This window comes from Rhinoderma darwinii, chromosome 1 (genome assembly GCF_050947455.1).
Source record: "Rhinoderma darwinii isolate aRhiDar2 chromosome 1, aRhiDar2.hap1, whole genome shotgun sequence".
NCBI classification, from domain to species: domain Eukaryota; kingdom Metazoa; phylum Chordata; class Amphibia; order Anura; family Rhinodermatidae; genus Rhinoderma; species Rhinoderma darwinii.
Window position 1 is genome coordinate 527,564,640 of NC_134687.1, and position 16,407 is coordinate 527,581,046.

Sequence of the window (16,407 nt, forward strand, 5' to 3'; positions counted from 1 at the left end):
ATATTACTTTATTTGTGCACCCACAAGGTAAAAAGTTCCCCCTATATGCCGCCACAAGATAATAGTGCTCCCTCTGTGCCCCAACAAGGTAATAGAGCTCACTTTGTGCCTCCACAAGATAATAGTGCTTCCTTTGTGCCCCCAGATGGTGACAGTGCCCCTTTGTGGTCCCAAAGTAAAAAAATTTCATCGTGAAGTAGGCTGTAAGTGATTCCCAGGGCCCCTGCCCATTAGCCATGCCTCTGGCTATGCAGTTACTTTACATGTTGAGAAATTCCCTTTAACCTTTTTGGTATATTAAAGCTGATCTAACAGCTGAATATGCTGATCTATGTAGAAGCAATATATTATGGGGACGGGTTAGTTCTCCTATTAGCCAAAATGGCACAAAAAAAAACCCCACAAAAAATTATATATATTTGTCCTGTTTCGCGAATAGGAGCGAAGAAAAAAAAATTCCCCCGCAGTCATAGTTCGGATTCCAGTGGATTCATAGGCGGAGCACACCCTCACCCCTCTCAACAGATTGAAGGCTGGCTGCTGTATCTGCATACATAGCACCCTTCAATCACTGTGAAGAGGGCAGGGAAGGGCAGGGAAGGGCAGGTGGAGCACTCTTCTCATGAATACACCCAAATCCTAACTAGGAGTATGGTGCATTCTTTGATCCCTCCGATTAGCCAAACGGCACAATAATTTTCTGCGCCATTTTGATTAATAGTAGAATGGACCAGTCCCTGTAATATTCTGCCCTTACATATGGCAGAATATTGAGCGGAGAGACGCTTTAATCCAGTTTTGGCTTTAGAATTGAAAGTACAAACATCAAACTATATAGTTCACATCACGTTTTTTGTTTACAGGAAAGCTCCTGACATGCACGCTAAACATATCCTTAGGACTCTCTTGTCAGATGGAGGGCAAAAAAGAAACTATTTGGCCTCCATCTGGACCATATACATTAGTATACCACAAAAAAAGGATATGGAATAACGTAGTAGACTACGCTATTACATTTTGCAGAGTCCATTAAAAAAAAAAACATATAGGTTAAACTTTTTTTTAACAAGGTAGCCTATAAGTAATGGATTCCACTGTATGGTATCTGTCAAAAAGATAGGTCATGAGCATTTCAATAGCTTTTCATGACTTATCCGTTAATAGTTTAAAGCGGTTCTGTCACCAGATTATAAGTGCCCTATCTCCTAGATAATCTGGTCGGTGCTGTAATGTAGATCACAACAGTGGTTTTTATTTTGAAAAACTATCGTTTTTGAGCAAGTTATGAGCAATTTTAGATTTATGCTAATTCGTTTTCTTAATGACCAACTGGGCGTGTTTTTACGTTTTACCAACTGGGCGTTGTGAAGTGTATGACGCAGACCAATCAGTGACCAATCCGCGCCATACACTTCTCTTCACAACGCCCAGTTGGTAAAAAGTAAAAACACGCCCAGTTGGTTATTAAGAAACTAATTAGCATAAATCTAAAATTGCTCATAACTTGCTCAAAAATGATAGTTTTTCAAAATAAAAACCACTGTTATCTACATTACAGCGCCGATCAGATTATGTAGGAGTTAGAGCATTTATAATCTGGTGACAGAGCCTCTTTAAATTCACACTACTGTAAAACTCAGTTTAGCTCTCTTCCGTCGGAGATGAATGAGAGTCCAAACGGAAAGCATTGCTTACGTTAAAATTACCATTGATTTCAATAGTAATTCTTTTGTTTCAGATGCGTTCCGTTTGCCTCCGTTCGCTAGGCTTCCATTTTTTTGACGGAAGCAAAAGTGCAGTAAACAAATTTTAGATTTATGCTAATTAGTTTCTTCATAGACAACTGGGTGTGTTTTTACTTTTTACGAACTGGGCGTTGTGAAGAGGAGTGTATGATGCTGACCAGTGACCAATCAGCATCATATAGACAAAATAGAATCATACACTTCTCATTGTTCCAGCCCAGCTTCTTTCACCAAACAATCACACTGTAACAATGGGCTGGAATAATGAGAAGTGTATGACGCTGATTGGTCACTGATTGGCGTCATACACTTCTCTTCACAACGCCCACTTGGTAAAAAGTAAAAAAAAAAAACAACGCCCAGTTGTCTATTAAGAAACAAATTAGCATAAAACTAAACATTGTTTAGAACTTGGTCAAAAATGATAGTTTTTCTACATAAAAACCACTGTTATCTACATTACAGCGCCGATCACATTATGTAGGAGATAGGACACTTATAATCTGGTGACAGAGCCTCTTTATACGGATGCCATTAAAGCCTCTGGGTGACCAACGTGTTAGATGGATGCCAAACAGTGTCATCCATCACCAATAGGCTATAATGGCATCCATGTAACGGATACATCATGAAAAGGGTTGTAAACTGGCGTAAGCAGAATAAGAAAAGTTGCCCTATGACTTCTTATATTGGTGAGTTTCATACTGGAGAAAGAAACACGTCACGATAAACATATCTGAAGTGTGACATCTGTTCTATTTTATCGTGTCATTTCCATGTTGTTAAAATAATATAGGAACAGCAATTCCAATAAAATAAATAGTAGGGGCAAAATAGAGAACCTATAATGTAGTAATTTTTCTCGGTGGAGTCTATTTGGATAACCAGTACTACAAATAAAATGGCTTTACCTTGGGCAGAGGTACAGAAACAGGGCATTTGTTAATCATGTTGCGATTCCTTCGACACACACATATGTATATATAGACCCACAGATACATATGGAAGTCTACGGATACAAACATACTTAGAGAAAGTAAACACAATGCCAAACTTTCCCCTGTTACGTTGATGCATAGTGCTGGTAATAAAGCTAGGACAGAAAATACTTCCTAAAATTTTAATTTTTTTTAAGGCTTGAGTAGCAAAACAAGCGTTTTATCCCAAGCCGAATATGAGTAATGGAAGGTGGAGAACATTCACAATGGGAAGAGGTGGTAGCATACGGAGAGAAATATTCTGGGCACTGTGGTGAATTATATATGCACACATAAATATTTAATGCCATGATTATGGAGATAGATGCATTTAGAATCTCAGGATGAAACCAAGGCTTGGATTTAAATACAATTTTCTTGGTATCAGATGACAAATTTCATATTAAGGGGTGATTACCCAAACGAAAGCAGGCAGCATATGCTGGCAAAGTGGCATTTCAAGGAGTGTGGATTCTAAAGAAGCTGGGAAGAAAACATTATAGAAGCAGACTGACAGTAGAAATAGATAGATATATATATATATATATATATATATATATATATATATTGACAGATCTACACAGTATAAAATATTTACATCATAAAATGAAGTACTACAATGACACAAGACTATATATGTACACATAACACTCAAAACCTAAAAATAAAATCTAAATATCTCACTTCCCTCAAGTCACACTGACCAGTGCCTACAGAACTCAGATATGGGGAAATATTCGGCTAGTAAGATTGTGGTCATGGTTTTCTTTTTTTGTACTTAAACAACAGTTTGAGGGAGGAAAAAAAAAAAAAAAAAAAGGATAACCATTAACCTTACAGACTCGCTATTTTGATATGAAAAAGAAAACCCAACAGTGACGGCAGTTCTTCAAATTAAGGACCCTGCCAAACACCCCCCCCCCCCCAATCGGAGTTCAGGAAGCCCTTGGAGTGAATTGGGATACTCCAAGCAATTAAACATCAATTTTTTCGGTTCTGAGCAGAATTAGGGCTTAAGGTATTAAGGCAAATATTCGTCACGGGCGATCATATGAAAGACTCTCTAAAAGTGACAATGTGAATAATAATATCATTTATTGAATACTATAAAAAATATTTACATTTTGAAATAAAAAAATGTCAATAGCTGCCATGATGTACATGATATATGATAAGCATGAACAAGGTATAGATGCAGCACTCACCTTTTAAATACGGAGAGGGGGCTCCTGAAAGAATAACAGCTGTCTTGTAATATAAGAAAGAGTATCATGAAACTGCTAATAATGCTGGCCATGTCCACCCTGCTGTTCCAGCTCCTATTGCAGGAGGAAATTGAAGGCAGTGTTGTAATCCAGGCAATTAGAAAGCGCTGTCAATCCACTAGTCCATTAATGACAGTCCTTCAGGTGTCCAAGAGCAGGTGACCGCTCATCCGTCTCCTCTGGTTGGGGACAAGACAATACAGTTGTCTATGATTATCCAGAAATAGTCAGACTCCGATTGGTTTTCTTGCTGTATAACTCTTTATAAAGTGAGGACAATGTGACAGAGTAGAAGTTTAATGCCAATCGCCTCCAGGGGCTTGCACCCTGCTGCTCTGCTGATCACCCACAATTACAGAGCCCTTTGTGTGACATCACGCAATTACCAGCATCGGTCTTCATTGGGAGGCTGCAAAGAGAGGGGCACATAATGCATATTACACCATTAGTCCTCAGCAAATCCCTGCTGACGTTCCTCAATACATTTGCTCTTTGAGAACCTTAAGCCCAACCCCATTAAAAAAAAACGACATGCTGCTATCTCTTTTCACTCACACAGTCCTGGCTTGAGCCAGCAGTCCACAATGATAGAGCCGTCTATTGCAACATCCCTGGTTTGGCATGGCTACATTATCTAAAACTAGCAGCAAGTTACACATCGATATATACCTTTGTAGACTGCCCTCAACAGAGAATATAGAGGCAAGGAGGGCACAATCCAGAGATACATAATCAGAGGTAGTGTGAACCCAAGAACTCCAAATCTAAGTAGATGTTATCAAAGGAAAAGAAAAGCAAACACGCTCATTGTTTGCAAATACTATACAAATATATAAAAATAAATATACTCAAAGACACAATATTGAATCTTGTAACCTGATGACTTGAACATTGGACCTTGAATATGATGCGAGGAGGAGTAGAAATGACATTTCTGGTGTAATACAAAGCACTCACCTCTGTTCCCCCCACTCCTCAGTTCCTATACAATCTGGAAATGGAAAGAGGAGGATCTACATACACAGAGGAACTCCCACCATTATTTTGTGATGACGGTAGGGGGACCTGTGACGTGACCAAACTGATCTGAGATAGGAAAAGATGAGAGAAGCAGCAGGCAAACATGGACGCAGCTGGACCCACATCAATCCATAGATTGGGGAATTTACACAATGGAGCAAGTCCAGAAAAATAAAAATAGTCACTAGTGGGTTGACTACAACATAAAGTAGTCACACATATTACTCCTTAAAGAAGTATTCACCTAATTTGTTAGGATAATTAGTTACAAAAAAATTACTTAGGTTAAACTTAAACCGATCTTTTTTCTTCCCAACCTTTCACAGTTAACCTTATTAAGACCAGGATCACACACCCCAAGGTTTTAGGTAGTAGTTGGTGCAGTTTTTGGCTTAGTTTTTTGGATCCAAAAGGATGGAACGGTATAAGGGCACGTTCAGACGTGGCACAATTTTTCCGCAGCAAATGTTACAACGAATCTGCATCAACATTTGCATATTTGACAGGTAATTCAGACGTTGCAGAAAAGACAGCGGACTTGCCACAGATTTCAGTTTTTGCATTGCAAAAGCTGAAATACGCAGTGAAATTCCGCTTCTTCTCCGTCACAGAAAGTGAATGCTGCGGAGGGGAAATTCTGCACCGCAGCCTATGGTCCGCAGCGGAGTTTTCCGCAACGTCTGAAACTAACTTGCCTCAAAATGTATTGAAACTGTAAAAAACGGCCGCTGGAGAATTCCACTGCCGACTGTCCGCAGCGAAATTCCACAGCAATTCCGCCACGTCTGAATGTGCCCTAAAGAAAAGATTTACGCATCTCCTTTTTTTCTGTCCATTGCTGTGTTTGGCTAATAAAAATAAAACGAGAGACAAAAACTGCAGTAAAAACGCACGTCTGATCCTGGCCTTATGGAGTCCGGCCAGAGGTCAGATAATCGTTCAGCTTAAAGTCGCATCCCAAACTATTGGGTCTCTCTGGTACCCCGGTAACAGCCCCGTCACTTCACCCACACATAGGTGTAGAGGTAACTGAATGGGATATATGCCAGGAAGACCACATTGAATAAATGTAATGAGCCCATGTGGCTGAGAGCTGCAATATAAAGGAATCCTGGACCAGTGTCGGTGCGAGAGCCCAGAGCTAGTTGGCTGAATGTAAAGTGACAATTGTTTACTCATATGAGTGGCAAGAGTTAACACCCACAACAATATACTGATCGTCTTGCCAAGGAAGACGATTAGTGATGCCACAGATGCACAAGATGCCTTGTCACTTAGCCAGGCAAGACCATGAACAGTAATTGTAAGTAAAGGCTGAATACATTCAACATATCAAACCCATTTTCACTCGTTTTCTGAGAGCCATCATAGACTGTGCCCAAGTTTTGCCCACACAGTGGCTGTTTTAGTCTTCGTGATCAGATCTTCCTGGCATTAGTCTTCCCATGAACAGATAAAGGGAAACTTACCCACCAAAGTTGGATGTAATGTACATGGCACTTATTAACTGCAGTGATCAGAAAGGGTTAATGCCAGGTGAACAGCGTGCCAATCTGTACACAGGGTACAGTACATTGATGTGAGTAAATAGAAAAGGTAAGCACACCCTTTAACCAAGACTGGCAAACCAAGTGGATGAATAGTGCCCTTTAGTGCTACACTGGCTTACAGCGAATGCCAACGTTCTGTGAGACTGGCACTGACAGGAGGAGCTGCCTCATGACCACAACTTTTAAAAATCACAGGACATGAACTCGCAGTTAGCTCCTAGCACCCCCCGACCTCGTCTGCCCCACCGGGATTATACGGGAAGGACACCCCCAAATCCTGCTCACCTCTCCTAGTCTGCGTGCTTCCAGGCACCAAGACCTCGCTGCTCCTCACGCTTGACCTGATTTTCTTTTTCTCGCTGCGGGTCTACGTGCATTTAGACAAGGAAGCAGCACGGACAGTGAAAACTACAACTCCCAGAAGGACTTGCGGGAAGAAAAGAATTATTCAAAGTGTAGCGAACTTTATTTGAGAACTTTCTTCAGACAGCTGAGAGGAGAAAGGGAAGCGTGCAGGGCTGACTATAGATAGATGCGCTAGGGTTTTATTTTTAGTATGTGAAATGCTTACGGAGTGTGTAGTTTCTGAATTGTAAGCTCATATTTTTTATACAATAGCAATGAACCTTGTATTTTTTTAGTCATTGATGCTATTTCACTGTTAACTCGTAGTTTACTATGTTTGCCAAGTGAAATGTTATTAAATGTAATCTATGGTTTTTGCGAAAAAAAAAAAAAAAACCCTCTCTCTGTATATCATATATTGTTTTATTTCTCTTTGTATGAGCACACAATATTACGGGAGATCAGGGGTGGGATTAAAATTTTTAACAACAGGCTCCCTGTTTTTCGGACGAAGACATGCGGGGGGGGGGGGGGTTCACGGTATTTTGCGGTGTATAGCGCCATTGAAAATGATTCTAATAATACCTACCCACACATTATATTAAACTCACCCATTACGTATAGGCCTATATGCGCACATTCAATATCCTAAGCATGCTCAGCCCATTTAGTTAGGCTGTGCACATGAGAAGGGTGGAGGACAGTGCGGCGTACACAGTAAGCCACGACAACTCTCCCGGCTAATGCACAGATACGGCGCCAGGATCAAGCCCAGTTCATATATACAGCACCAGAACAAAGCTCAGTACATATATATATATATATATATATATATATATATATATATATATATATATATATATATATATATATAACACCAGAACAAAGCTCAGTACATAAATACAGCACCAGAACAAAGCTCGATACATATATACAGAACCAAGCTCAGTACAATACAGTATATAATACCACACCAGAACCAAGCTCAGTACATATAAACAACACCAGAACCAAGCTCAGTACATATATACAGCACCAGAACAAAGCTCAGTACATATATATATATATATATATGTGTGTGTGTGTGTGTTTTGAGCTTGGTTGCTCTGATATATATGTACTTAGCTTTGTTCAGGTGCTGTATATATGTACTGAGCTTTGTTCTGGTGCTGTATATATGTACTGAGCTTGGTTCTGGGGACAATCCCTTTAACTATTTTTAATTAGTCCCCCTAGGGAACCTGAACCAGCGATCGTTACATCGCTGGTGCAATATTAATGTATTGCAGTTAATTGCAAATTTTACTTGCTCCTATTAAGCCTTGCCTCTAGGAACAGGAAGATGGCAGGTGCTATTACTTGTACACTAGGAGTAAAGAATATTTAATCTTGACTGAAGTATTCGGCTCTGATTGTCACTTATTGTAAAAATGTGATGTAAACAGGAAACATCTGCTGCATCACAGCGCTGCCTAGTTATTCATTAGGGTTAGTTGCTAGGGTCGGGATGATTTAATAGAGAAATGTGATGACCGTATACAATGTTTGCTTAGTCAAATCTACGAGTCACTACCAATCATATGTCTACTACATGTCCGCTAGTTGGATTCATCAATGAAGTTGGCCAAAAATAAGTGACAAGGCTCCTTTAGCATTCAAGAAAAGACATTTACGACCATACAATTGTTTGGTTTACTTACCGGACCTATAAATAAATAAAATTATGTTTACCTAATACCTGCTTGGGTATATACTAGTCCTTCTCAATGAATTAGAATATCATGAAAAAGTGAATTTATTTCAGTAATTCAATTCAAAAAGTGAAACTCATATATTTTATAGATTCATTACACACAGAGTGATCTATTTCCAGCATTTTTTTTCTTTTAATGTTGATGATTATGGGAACAGTTAATGAAAACCCCAAATTTAGTGTCTCAGAAAATTTGAATATTATATAAGTCCAATTTCAAAAATAATTTTTAATACCAAAATGTAGGCCTACTGAAAAGTATGTCCAGTATATGCCCTCAATACTTGGTTGGGGCTCCTTTTGCATGAATTACTGCATCAACGCGGCGTGGCATGGAGGTGATCAGCCTGTGGCACTGCTGAGGTGTTATGGAAGCCCAGGTTGCTTTGATAGCGGCCTTCAGCTCGTCTGCATTGTTGGGTCTGGTGTCTGTCATTGTCCTCTTAACAATACCCTATAGATTCTCTATAAGGTTTAGGTCAGGCGAGTTTGCTGGCCAATCAAGCACAGTGATACTGTGGTTATTAAACCAGGTATTGGTACTTTAGGCAGTGTGGGCAGGCGCCAAGTCCTGCTGGAAAATGAAATCTTGTCAGCAGAGGGAAGCATGAAGTGCTCTAAAATTTCCTGGTAGACACTGAGCTGACTCTGGACTTGATATAACACAGTGGACCAACACCAGCAGATGACATGGCCCCCCAAACCATCACTGACTGTGGAAACTTCACACTAGACCGCAAGCAACTTAGATTGAGTATCTCTCCACTCTTCCTGCAGACTCTGGGACCTTGATTTCCAAATGAAATGCAAAATTTACTTTCATCTGAAAACAGGACCTTGGACCACTGAGCAACAGTGTTGGTCCACTGTGTTATATCAAGTCCAGAGTCAGCGCAGCCGTCTACCAGGAAATTTTCGAGCACGTCATGCTTCCCTCTGCTGACAAGCTTTATGTAGATGCTGATTTCATTTTCCAGCAGGACTTGGCACCTGCCCACACTGCCAAAAGTACCAATACCTGGTTTAATACCCACAGTATCACTGTGCTTGATTGGCCAGCAAACTCGCCTGACCTAAACCCCATAGAGAATCTATGGGGTATTGTCAAGAGGAAGATGAGAGACACCAGACCCAACAATGCAGAGGAGCTGAAGGCCACTATCAAAGCAACCTGGGCTTCCATAACCCCTCAGCAGTGCCACAGGCTGATCGCCTCCATGCCACGCTGCATTGATGCAGTAATTCATGGAAAAGGAGCCCAGACCAAGTATTCAGTGCATATACTGTACATGCTTTTCAGTAGGCCTACATTTCAGTATTAAAAATAATTTTTGAAATTGGGCTTATATAATATTAGAATTTTCTGAGACACTAAATGTTGGGTTTTCATTAACTGTTATCCACAATCATCAACATTAAAAGAAAAAAATGCTGGAAATAGATCACTCTGTGTGTAATGAATCTATAGAATATATGAGTTTCACTTTTTGAATTGAATTACTGAAATAAATTAACTTTTTGATGATATTCTAACTCATTGAGAAGGACTAGTGTGTGTTAATGAGCTGGGCATCAGGGATGAACCAACAAAACCCATATCCTATTCCAAAGAGGGAAACATAAGAATAACAGATCAATAAACCGCAGAATGAAAGATTTATTTTCCTGTTTCTTATGCAAAGAATAACAAAACAAACTGACTATATGTAGTAAAGTCTAATAATTGTCCAATGATGCACATTACAGGCAAAGAATATGTTGGGCGGTTATTTAAAAATGAGAGGAAGACTCGTGTTTGGCTCGTAAAAATAAAATGACAATTGCGTGTGAAAGTTTTATGACTTTTAAAGGATGCGGACCTACAATCTTTCCTTTTAATATAGTAATTTAGCATACGGATAAAAAATTGTTGTTTTCTGTTCTTACTCGGAGAAACCAGTTTGGTCAGTGAAATATCCTGCAGGACAATGTAATCCGGATCTGCCTAAACATGCACAGAGCAAACCAACTGCTAAAATTGTCTGCAGAAAAATCCACCTAAATAGCTCTAAAAATAAAGTTTTTTTCCCTACAATAGATATCAACTATATTATAGTTTGAAAATAGGAGGTGCTCAGTCTCTTCCACGTGTATGGTCTTTCTGCATTACAGTGGATTTGACATCAGACTATGCTACCCCTATACAAGGGCAGCATAGTATGGGGACAGGTCCGCTCTCCCAATAGCCAAAATGACACAAAAAAATGTTGTGTTGTTTGGCTATTCGAAGCATTTAAAAAATACAGTGTACACTTAATCTCTAGGATGGGATCGCTCCCCTCCTGACAGTTATTGAAGGGGTACTATGTATGCAGATACAGCAGCCATCTCTCAATCTCTGCCGAGAGGGGCGGCGGGAGCGCTTCCCTCATAAATACACCAGGCTCAACTATGAGTCCACTGTATTGTTTGAATGCTCCTATTAGCCAAACTACATAATATATATATTTTTTGCGCCATTTAGGCTAATAACAGAGCGGACCGGACTATCCCCATACTATGATGTCCCTACATAAGGTAGCATGTTCTGATGACCGATCCGCTTTAGGGGGCAGTCACATGTGGCAGATTTTGTATTTTTGTCAGAAAATAAGTTCCATTGAATTGAGCTTACAGAAATTCATGCACCTGCTGTAGAAGTAACCCCATTCAGATAAATGGAACTGCTTTTCAGGTGCAACAAAAATTCTGCAATAAAATCTGCTATGTGTGACTGCACCCTAAAGCCTCTTGCACAAAGGACGGAAATGCTGCAGAATTTCTGTGCGAAATTTCAGCAGTATTTACGCAAAATAAATTGAAATGCTGTAGATTGAAAATCTGCACTGCTACTTAATTTCTGCACTTGTTTTCCACTTTTTTTTCACAGTTTGTGAATGGGATTTAAATGGGTTGACCATGACAGAACAACTGATGACCTATCCACTGGATCGGTCATCAGTATATTATCGGTGGGGGTCCGACACCCAGACCCCGCACGGATCGGCTGCCTCTGGGCACCGAATTTTTTGAAAGGTATGCAGTAGTTGGTGCCAGAAGCAGATGGCTCCGACCACTGCATTGCGGCCATTCTATAGAGCTGCAGCTCTGCTCCTATTCACTAGTACTGCAGCTCTGCTCCTATTCACTAGTACTGCTGCTCGGCCGCTATTCCGTTACCGGTGCCATCTGCTTCCAGCATGGAGGTCCGGTGGCCAGAGGCCCACGGATCTCATTTACACATTGCAGATTTTTTTCCGCACCTAAATTTAGCTGCGGTGCAGGTAGTAAAATCTGCAGCATGTTCATTTATCTTACGTATTTGTCTCAGAATTGTATCTGACAAGTTTATAAAATAACACACCAAAATCCACAGTATATAGCCTCATGCACACGACCGTAGCCATGGGCACGGCCATGATTTTCGGGTTGGCCGGCAACGGACTGTCAGCCGCGAGCCGCCTACAATTATTTTCAATGAGCATGCACCGCAGAACACGGCCGTAATAAGACTTGCCCGTTCTTTCTGTGGTCCATGCTCCCGGCCATGCACGGACAGTGAAAATAACAGTCGTGTGCATGGCCCCATAGGTATGAATGGGGCCACAATTCTCCCGTGGACTTTCGGGGGAATTGCGGCCGCAAAAGCACGTTCATTTGCATGGGGCCTATTATCTACACCTGTATTTGCACCAAAATGTAACATACGCAACTAAAAACACATAAAAAAAAAACGTTTAGTTCGAATTTTACCTGTGGAATTACCTGCGTTTATCTGATTTTGATGCAGATTTTCCACATCAAATTCCGCAACATTTTTTTTTAACTTTTAATAGATTACAAAAAACTTTGTAATCTATCCTTTAGAGGATTTGTACAACCAATCTTTTGATCGCTGGAAAAATGGAACAATGCACTGCAATTCTTACGTATTTCAGTATTTTGTGATTTTTGCCGGCTCCTATTAATCCCTCCCTCTGGGAAATACATAAATCAAAGCCACTGTCCATTAGGACTACAATTTGTGATATTGCCATACCTCCCAACCGTCCCGGATTCAGCGGGACAGTCCCGGATTCCGGGTGGTGTCCCACTGTCCCGGATGGCCGGGGTTATGTCCTGTATAGAGATGAGCGAACTTATGTAAAGTTCGGTTCGGCTGGTTCGCCGAATTTCATGGAAAAGTTCGATTCGGACCGAACTAGTTCTGACCGAACCTGTAATTGGAGCTACCGTAATGACGGGTGGCTACATGTGTGCACCCGACATTACGGCAGCGTTGCTAGGCGACGTCAGTAAATAGTCACTGTCCAGGGTGCTGAAAGAGTTAACTGATCGGCAGTAACTCTTTCAGCACCCTGGACAGTGAATTCCGATCACAATATAGAGCAACGTGTAAAAAAAAAAGAAGACGTTCGTACTTACCGAGAACTTCCTGCGTCTTCCTCCAGTCCGGCCTCCCGGCCGTTGCCTTGGTGACGCGTCCCTCTCGACATCCAGTCCGACCTCCCGGGATGACGATTCAGTCCAAGTGACCGCTGCAGCCAATCACAGGCCAATCACAGGCTGCAGCCAATCACAGGCCAATCCCAGGCTGCAGCGGTCACATGGACTGCCGCGTCATCCATACCCGGCCATTGTCTTGGTGACGCGTCCCTCTCTTCACATCCAGCCCGACCTCCCTGGATGACGCGGCAGTCCATGTGACCGCTGCAGCCTGTGATTGACCTGTGATTGGCTGCAGCGGTCACATGGGCAGAAACGTCATCCAGGGATGTCGGGCCAGATGTCGAGAGGGACGCGTCACCAAGGCAACGGCCGGGAGACCGGACACTGGAGGAAGCAGGAAGTTCTCGGTAAGTATGAACGTCTTTTATTTTATTTTTTTACAGGTTGCTCTATATTCTGATCGGAATTCACTGTCCAGGGTGCTGAAAGAGTTACTGCCGATCATTTAACTCTTTCAGCACCCTGGACAGTGACTATTTACTGACGTCGCCTAGCAACGCTGCCGTAATGACGGGTGCACACACGTAGTCACCCGTCATTACGGGAGCTCCATAGACTTCTATGGGCTGTGCGTGCCGTTATTACGGCCTGAAATAGGACATGTTCTATCTTTTTCAATGGCACGGGCACCTTCCCGTAAGAAAACTGGAAGGTACCCGTGGCCAATAGAAGTCTATGAGCCCGTTATTACGGGTCGTCATTACGACCCGTAATAACGGGAGTTTTTACGGTCGTGTGCATGAGGCCTTACACCCTCCACCCCAGGACAGGGGGGCCCAGAGCTTGTTAGACCTTTCCATCCCTTGTAGAATAGGGTGAAATTACCCTCTGGGCATTTCCAGGCATTTGCAGATCTATCCAGGGGATAGATCTTCACGAGGAGGGATAAGCTGGGCCCCTTCTTCTCAAGGGCCCCATAGCAGCAGCATGGGCTGTCTGCATGGTACATTTGCCCTCGGGCACCCACAGGCGCAGTTCCCATTGGCTTATATGGAATATGACTGTCCCTTCTACATTTATGTATAGTGGTTAAAATTCAGACAATGTTATATCTGTCTCTGGGAAAGCTGGGTGACAGACAATATGGCCGCCATTCCTGCATTCCAGCTTTCTAAGGCACTTACCCAGAAGAGTTTCCAAAGTATTGAATGTTATATCTTCCATTACTGTGCTGCATAACAAGGCAGATCTGCCTTACAACCCAGCTTTCATCAAGAGATGGACGCATCACCGTTGCCTTGGTGACGTGTCCCTCTCGACATCCAGTCCGACCTCCCTGGATGACGATTCAGTCCAAGTGACCGCTGCAGCCAATCAGAGGCCAATCACAGGCTGCAGCGGTCACATGGACTGCCGCGTCATCCAGGGAGGTCGGGCTGGATGTCAAGAGAGGGACGCGTCACCAAGGCGGAGTCCCTGATGCCGATGATCTGGCCAGGGATTCCGCTCCTAGAGAACCCTGAGGTCACTGTCAATATACACCTGAGGACACAGCGTTTGTAGCGAAACATGTCGGGGGGGGGGGGATTTCTCTCGTTTTTTAATATCAATGTGTGCCTAACAATTCTAAGTGAACTCTTAATTAGTGCTGGGTATATATTCAGTTCAATACTTTAGCAATATCTTTGCAACCGTGATATATTGCTAGGCCACTTTGGCTAACTTTTAACCCTATATGTTGTGAGTCTGTTGGTAAATATTTGCATTTATGTTAATAAAATTAATATTTTATCCCAATCCTTGGGTTCATATAGTAGTTGGAAATTTGGGTCCCATTGTGCCTCTGGCATATTAGTTTTACATTGCATCTACATGGACACTGTGGCACTATATAGGGACACTATCTACAGGGGACACTGTGGCGCTATTTACATGGGGACTATCTGCATGGATACTGTGTCACTATCTACAAAGGCAGTGGCACTTGGGGCAGCTAAGGGGGCATTATACTGTATGGGGGCAGCTAAGGGGGCATTATGCTGTATTTGGGAATTTGTTTGGGGATTATACTGCATAGGGGCATCTGTATGAGCATTATACTGCATGGGGGCATCTGTGTTGGCTTTATACTGTATGGGTGCATCTATGGGGCAGTATACTATATGGTGGCAGCTATGGGGGCATTATACTGTATGGTGGCAGCTATGGGGGTATTATACTGTGTGGTGGCAGCTATGGGGGCATTATACTGTGTGGGGGCAGCTATTTGGTATTATGCTGTGCAGGAGGCACTATGGGAGCATGATACTGTGTAGGCTGAACCGGGTGTGTATGGGCGGGGATTGGGTGGGATTAGAGGCGTGGCTTAAAATAATTTATTTTTTTTACCCTGCACGCCCCGCATCGGTTGTCCCTCTTTGTGATACTTGAAAGTTGGGAGGAATGATATTACAAATAACAGGCTTGTTATATTAAACACTAAAGGGATTTTGCTATTTATGATATGGACCAGCAGCACATCTCTATTCAAGACCTTTGCATGTGTAAAAATACACTCATGTAGTGCAGTAAAGTTTGTTATAATTTTCAAAAAAGTGACAGAACTAAATATGGGCCTACACATTTGTAGTAAAACATTAGATTTCCTAATTTCATGGATGTTCATAGATGTAAGCAGTCAGGGTGCCTTGACCGATGGTGGTAGTGTGCTGCAAAACCAATATTTGCAATTTTTTCTGGCCGTCCAACTCGTGCAGTGAACCCCATGATTTCAATGTGCTTCATCTGTACAAGCTGAGCAGCCAAAAGAAGCATCATAAAACTGCTGCAATTCATTACCACCTTAAGCATCTACATGTAAGGGCACCCTCAAAGTTGGGCAAAAAAACAACAACCTCAGGTCAGATCTGGCATTGTTTTCTGCCATTTACTAAATGATCAATGATCTGCACTCCGTGCTACTCTGAAGCGCGGCTTCCTTTTCCCAACACATTCCGATACGTCAGAAAAAGTGGCCCAGGAGCTATATAAATATGGCTTTTGGGCCTTTATGTATTTTTCTTTTTATACAGATGTTCATGTATTTGATACAAGTTCATACACATTTTATGCTGTTGCAAAAAATACCCATGATGTTTGCAGCGATGTGTCTTATAACAGCCATCCCATGAGGGCAGACAGTACCTGTAAATGAGCCTCCCTGATCCCTTGAGATACAGAACATATGGTTAATTAGTAATATTAGTAATATCCGCTCATTAGAGAAAAAACCTGAATGTCCCTTAT

At 41.8% G+C, this 16,407-nt stretch overlaps 1 protein-coding gene across 8 annotated transcripts in view; it reads right to left on the bottom strand.

Moving 5' to 3' along the window:
• Positions 1 to 16,407, bottom strand: part of PAM (peptidylglycine alpha-amidating monooxygenase) — a 223,999-nt gene that overhangs the window by 192,410 nt on the left and 15,182 nt on the right. For 4 of the 8 annotated variants that reach the window (XM_075836992.1, XM_075836985.1, XM_075836979.1 and 1 more), the window contains exons 1-2: positions 6,843 to 6,950; positions 3,928 to 4,396 (exon numbers count right to left, since the gene is read on the bottom strand). In XM_075836992.1, coding sequence (XP_075693107.1) covers positions 3,928 to 4,019 — 92 coding nt within the window. In that variant the 5' untranslated portion in view covers positions 4,020 to 4,396; positions 6,843 to 6,950. Of the gene's footprint in view, positions 1 to 3,927; positions 4,397 to 4,656; positions 4,762 to 4,863; positions 4,924 to 4,944; positions 5,026 to 6,842; positions 6,951 to 16,407 lie in introns of those variants that run through there. The other 4 variants (XM_075836949.1, XM_075836963.1, XM_075836971.1 and 1 more) reach the window with 4 other exon arrangements.